Here is a 6,636-nt window from a genome sequence, read left to right as displayed (position 1 = left end):
CATTCTTTGAATCGAGTACCAGAGTTGTGAAGCCACAATAAATGATATATTAACTGTAAAATGGTGAGCCTGCCGGCTTTTGAGTGCTTGTTTGTTTTGCACCCTCGCGAAATGATGACATTTTTAAACATTTATTTTTTTGACACTGATATGATAATAGTGATGTTTACCATAAAACTAGATTTCGTTGAATATTTCGATAATCTTCCTATTGACCAGACCGTATAATTTATCGGAGTAAACGAAATCGATGTGGTTCATGCCGGGAACTTCAATGAAATGTTTCACGTTCTTTAGCTCGTCCTTCAGCTTGTGGGCATCCTGGCGCAGATGAAAAGAACATTTAAAGTGTAATATTATTTTTGGTATGCTATAATTAAAACCCTTCAACACATAATGATGTTAAAAATCACCATTCTAATGATTTTGAAAAATTCATTTTGATTATGTGTGTTGTTCATAACTGCCTGTTAAATGTTTAACTTACCTTGATGGACGTCACAAAATCTCTGGTACCGTGAAACAGGCTCACCGGAAGCCGCACCCGGGACAGATTGTACTCTGGCGGTTTTCCCTGTCCGTACCGTTGCATGTTGATCATGTGGTTCTTGTGGTCGAACTGTTGGAATTTTCCTAACGCAAAACAAAGTAATGGAAAACTGTCACACAGCACGAACTGTTCTCCGCTTTCCACCTTACTTGTCTGCATGAGCTGGCCGAAGTGTATCAGCTGCCTGGTGGAGATGCTGCTCAGCAGGTCGTCCACGATGATCGGCAGCAGGTTGCGCGACCGGTCAACCGTGGAGCCCAGGAACCCGCGGAGCATTTCCGCGCACAACTCGTTCGTCTCGCCGGAGCAAACGGTTCCGCTGAGCAGCCGCACGAAATCGGGCGACGGTTTGATCTCGTTCACGTTCATCGATCGGAGCGTGGCGTACAGGCGGTCGGTCAGGTCGGCGGCCCGCCGGATCGCACGGTTCTCGGTCGTGCCGAGGAAGGCCAGCGAGGCGAGGCCGATGGCGTGATGAATCTTGCGGTTGTAGCGCGGTTTGCTGGCCAGCAGCGCCAACAGCTCCGACATGCCCTGGTTGTGGCCGACGTAGAACACCTTCGGCTGGTTCGTTTCCCGCAGGATGTAGTCCACGATGGCCGCAATGTCGATCGTACCGATTTCGTGGAAGCTGTGGAGGTAAGAATACGAATCTAATCGATTAGACACTGCTGTGTTTCCTTTTGCAGAACGGAGCCATAACCCCATCGCAATGTTCTATTCGAGATTTTTTGTCCCTACCGGTAATCCTTATCATATAATCACCACATTCTTTATTTGTAGGTTGACGTATTTGGTTTGCGACAATGCACACAACGAGATTCTTCCTGAACCTTCATAGAGGAAAGTATGAGAGCAACTAGAAAAAGTATAAAAGTCTACCGAAAATGTAATGGGTAAGGAAAATAGAACTGGTTAAGCACAATGATTCAAATGTTCCTATTTTGAGCTTTTGACTAATCAGTCCAAACAGTTAGAATAGGTAAAGTCTGTTTATTTCCTTTTTGAATACTTTTCGTTAAAGAATGGGTTGATTCGCTCTAACCCTTTGGTTTTTCTCAGCCAGGAACAGATTGTTTTAGCAAGGTGAGTCCTACTAATGATTTTCTCGTGTAACGAAACAATTCTGCCTCTTCTTCATCGCTTAATTTTTTTTTTTTTTTTGTTAGTGCCCGGTTGCCAAAAACGGCAACTTTTATTGCATGCATCGGAAGATCGCAGAACTATTATTGCACTCCCTCTAATTCTTCGAACAACTGATAACTGATCTTTAAAGTCTCAGATTCTTTTGCTATGTCAACGTAGATAGAGGCGCCTGAAGGAACACTCACGAGCCAGCCATCGCAAATCGAGCAAATTGGCAACATTTTCTAACAGGTTGATCATAAGATTAACGAACCTGAAACGTGTGTTTTCAAACGAACAGAGCCTGCTGGTTTCTTCTCATTGTACTTTTGAATCATGAAAATATCCCTTCTGTTTCTCCTTTCTCGCCATTGTAGATGTTTACCAGGCAGGCTATGGATTACAAAACCGGCGGGTCCATAAATTGCGGTTGAGGGATTAGATAACAAACACCGCCAGCGTTGGGGCGTAATTCAATTTTTCGGCCACGGAAACGAAAACACGGGCAACCGGCCCGAGGTGCGGGAACGGGTTAGCAGAAGGATTTATTCTGGCGACAATGGTCACCTTGGTGGAGGAACGAAATGTAATCACCTTAAATTTCCCTACAGGTTACCCCGAATGCCACCGGGCTCACTAAATAATGGACGGAAATGGGGCAGAAGTGTGGTGTGGTCGTCGGAAATGGGAAATCGTTGGTGGCCGGCAATAACTGGCAGCGATGAAATATGGCACCATTCCGGTGCGTTTTAATCGCAAGTCTTAAGCTCGTGGACCGGAAAAACCCCCGAACGCTCTGCCGAGGTGTGTATTGGATTTCGTTTAAGCTGACGTTCGCTATTTTCCAGCTCCACTTGCGGACAGCGAGGGAGTGATGCAGGGTGAGGCTGGAGTGCCATCGAGACGATGAAGACGATGGCTTTATCGGGACAAGAGGGGGTTGCGCCTGTCTGGCGCCATTCGTTCGAGCCGTGACTTCCTTTTTGCCTCGCGCCAAACGATGCTTACCGGGGCAAACCGTTTGTTGGTTGGGTGGGAAATATGGAAATGAGTCTTATGCTTTTGGCAGACCTTGGAACGGTTGTGTCTTCCCTTAGGAGAACACTCCTGGGTGTTTCTGTATTTTTTCTGTTCATTTCCTTCCACGACAGGAAATGGAAGTGCACAAGCGTGGGGAGCACTTTCTATGCGACCGCCCATAAGTTACTCCCACTCTTAAGGAAAATCTTTCCTCCCGTCTTTGGTATACCTCCTGCTCCCCCACTTCATGCCACGCGTGGGTGCACTTCCTTGGGAAAATTAATTTTCATCTTAATTTCACATTATTAAATTCACAGCCGTGTTCTTAAGGACCAACACCAGAAGCACCCGCATAAATGGGGTGACAACAAACGGGTTTCTTCGGTTGTTGGTCGCGTGGAAATGGATGACTTCTTTCCGGTTGGGCGTTCGTGCGTCCGAAGCGACGATATTTATCACACTGAGACGCCCTACGTTGGGTGGCGCGCTTGTCCTCACGGGAAGCGTCCCTTGGTGGCACCGTTGTAATAATTATTATAATCGAAGATGCTACGCAAAGGACGCTAATAACCATAACGAGCGCTTCGAGCATAATTAACTGAATTACAAGGGCTCGCGAAAGATATTTATAGAACAAGCAGATTACTCATTAGACACTAATGCCTTTTGGAAAGCGTGCATAAGGATAATAGTGTTAATGAAGAATCACAAAACTGTTATTAGTTAGTCGTTCATTATGCTGGCGTAAAATATGTTTCTGTTCGCTTGAATCAGGATGGTGAATTGAAGATTTTTCTTGGATTTGAAACAATTTAAACTCTACCATTTTGAAGGGTTAAACTCTACCGTTACAAAAATGTAAATCAATTGCAGTAAATAATTCACTCTCAATTTATAAAATGGATAAAATTTTAAGTGTTTAAATTTTGCTTAACGACACCTTTGTATAATGCAACACTAGTATTTTTGATCAGTTTTGCTAAACAACTCTTTTAAACTATTAATTTAATTAATAGATAAATTAAATTTTGACTAAAACATAAGAAAAGTACATTTTACAATAACATTATTAAAAACTTGGTCGATTTCAAATAATTTCAAAGAATTTTAACCGCTTTTTAATTTAAACCAGCTGGAAATCATAGGTTGGTACAGAGAAAGCAACGTTAAGACTTATTTTGGTATATCAAATAGCCACTTCGACTTGATGCAGTGATAAAGGATGAAAAAGGTGATATTGTACAGGTAAAAAAAGCTAAATATGATTGACTGAAACTGTAAATATTCCGAAATAGATTGTCCATAAAAAAACCACAGTTTACATCAGAGATAGAGGTCCATTAGGCATATCGTGCCACATAAAACGAGATCTTATTTGCGTACAGAAAAGGAAAGTTTCAATTCTACTGTGCTGTGGTTTCATAGCGTTAGTTTTGAGATGTTCCAAGGAGTAAACAATTTGTTTTTCTTCCGAAAGACTATTGTAGACAATTAAATCTTAAAATATTTGCAACTTTCAATGAAAAATACGTTTTTCTAATATAAATTTTATATTATTAGTTTCAACTCTACACAAGTGTAAGTATTGATCAACAATATGAAATTTGTTGTGCGATTTTGATTTTTATATTTAATAAAGCTTCTTTTACTTCTTTGCCCAAATAATGCTTGAGCGAAAAAAAACTTAGAATAGAATTGGTTAAAACAAACTGGGTAGAACGATCTAACGGTGCAAAAGTATAATTGGAACCGATCTTGTCTAAGCATAGCCAACAAAAATGTAAATCAAAATTCAATAACAGTTCTCTGACAAATCGGTCGACCATATCGTCAAGGTGTGTTTAATTGTGCGGAAGAGAAACATCCAGCACACAAGCAAGGTCAGAAAAATCGGACCGTTCAAATGTTGTTTTCCCTTTCGCCACGAGTTTTCCACGCAATTGATCATCGGAGCGGTTTCCAGGTGAACGGTTTTCGGTAATTTATGACACCACACGCAAACGGCGCTTACCTGAAGTCCCAGAACTCGCTCTGGGCCACGTTGAGCCGTACGTTCTTGCGCGCAAACCGCGACCCGCGCACGTTGGCCATCCACACATCGTACCCGGCGTCGGCCAGCACGAACGCCAGCCCGTTTTCCGGTCCCGCCACGACAAAGTCGGCCGCCGTCGAGAACAGTCCCGGCACCAGCAGGACCGCGCCGCGGAATCGGTTCCTCGGACCGAAACGCAACAGCTCGGAGTCCTGCTCGCTGGCGGCGGGGGTCGTGTCCTCGAACTGCAGCGGGTCCGGTATGCGATGGAGCTTCAGGATGTAGCCGTCCGGCGTGGTGAGGACGTGCTTTTCGATCGGATAGTCTGCCGCTTCGACGAGCTCAATCTTTTTCGGGGCAAGATTGTTCAAGAGGTGTCAGAGGTTAGTTTCTTTTACCTTCCTTGTTCTTTAAGCTAACACTAACCACCAAATCTCTGTCGTACACGATCGGAGGCCGTTTCCACGGGGTGGCCGGTGTCGATGGGGTTGCCGGTGGTGCCATGGTTTCCACCTTATCGACCAGCGTCGTCCCGTTGAAGGCATCGGAGGCGTCACACCGAAGACACTGAAGCACCACAAGCAGTGACGCAAAAAGGTTCCACCCGGGCCACATTCCACTTCCGGACGAAACCTCGACGTTTCGACGTTGCCACCCGAAAAAGTTGCGCACCAAAGGGGGAATGTTTAATAACAGCGTCGAAGCGCTCAACAGCTTGCACCGAGCCGGAGTGGTGTGACCGTATCCCAACCGCACACACGATCCCCGGTGCCGTCTGTTTGCTTTCCAAAACAGTGAGCAGCTTAATTAGCATTTCCTGGTGCGCTGTTCATCATCATCAGCAGCAGCAGCAAAAGCAACGGGAACTGAGGTTAGATCGAGAAGCTTCGAATTGACGGAGAAAAAGGGAAAGCGGGACGCGAATGGTGCCGAAATGTTGCGTTGCGGAGCCCACAACTGCCAGATGTTTACCCAAATTGGACATTGGGGACTATCATAATGTACGGATTTACCAAAGCTGGAAAACTGTGGGAGGGGTTGGTTAGTTTGCGACCCCCTCCCCACAGCCTTCACCGAACCGTAGAATATAGAAGCTCGGTGTGTTGAAAATTGTGCCATGTTAGGGTTGGACTGGGAAAGGCTTTGGAGTTAAACGTTCGTTGAATTAGTAATGTGCAGTGGACGGGGTGAGATTTGTGTCTGTTTTTAGGTATTTTTTTAATGGTACCCTTGACTTTTTGTGCAATGTATTTCTTTTCATGGTCCGAGGTGCAATTAAAATACATGTTGTTTGATTTGGATTACGGAAATGGCCATCTGTTTAGTCCAATGAAGTTAGAACACTTTTTGAAATAGACAATTTGTTTACATTAGTTATTTAAGTGTTTGCCTGGACCCTGGACTTTTCTAGGTTTTTCGTTTATACTACATGCATTTTAAAATTCTTGTTTTTTGCATACAAATTAAACCATGTTGAAAATTTAGGAACTAATTTTTTGAATTTTATTAAAACCTAAGACAGTTTGGTTTTAAAATCAAATGGTTTTTGGGCATACCATCCGGGGTGGGCTCCGTTTTTATCTTGTTAGGTTTGAATTCGATATTTCACATCAATTTTGTTCAAACTCATTTTGGAGAAACTATAAATTTCACAAAATTTTATGAAGTGATATATCGATGATGATGGTAAACTTAAATATTTGTATAGTTAGGACATTTTTTTCACCGCCGAACCCCCTTTTTTATGTCTCTGTAAGTGTGTTTTAAAGACCCAATGACGTGTTGTTAGTTTGTTTGAAGTTAAGCAATTAAGTTTTAAAAGGCTAACTACCTATACGGTTAATTTTAATTGCTAGGATACTCTTTTTTAAACTTTATAGTAACTTTTCTAATATTACATTTGAACTTT

The 6,636-nt window shown here is 43.2% G+C and overlaps 1 protein-coding gene across 1 annotated transcript; it reads right to left on the bottom strand.

Annotated features, from left to right (window-relative positions):
- Positions 1-177: 177 nt before the first annotated feature.
- Positions 178-5,231, bottom strand: LOC131268699 (lipase 1-like). The gene is made up of 5 exons (XM_058270957.1): positions 5,154-5,231; positions 4,707-5,074; positions 700-1,181; positions 488-633; positions 178-321 (listed from the first exon to the last, which is right to left on the bottom strand). The coding sequence occupies exons 1-5, from the start codon at positions 5,229-5,231 to the stop codon at positions 178-180; spliced, it is 1,218 nt and encodes a 405-aa protein (XP_058126940.1).
- Between the last annotated feature and the right edge of the window lie 1,405 nt (positions 5,232-6,636).

This window comes from Anopheles coustani, chromosome 3 (genome assembly GCF_943734705.1).
Source record: "Anopheles coustani chromosome 3, idAnoCousDA_361_x.2, whole genome shotgun sequence".
NCBI classification, from domain to species: domain Eukaryota; kingdom Metazoa; phylum Arthropoda; class Insecta; order Diptera; family Culicidae; genus Anopheles; species Anopheles coustani.
The sequence above is the reverse complement of the archived record's forward strand: the minus strand, read 5'-3'. Positions and strand labels throughout refer to the sequence as shown.

Coding starts and splice junctions, on each gene's coding strand:
- LOC131268699 (XM_058270957.1), bottom strand. CDS start 5,231: ATGGCACCACCGGCAACCCCATCGACACCGGCCACCCCGTGGAAACGG. Junction 5,075..5,153: donor TGTACGACAGAGATTTGGTG/GTTAGTGTTAGC, acceptor GCCCCGAAAAAG/ATTGAGCTCGTCGAAGCGGC. Junction 322..487: donor ATTTTGTGACGTCCATCAAG/GTAAGTTAAACA, acceptor CATCTGCGCCAG/GATGCCCACAAGCTGAAGGA.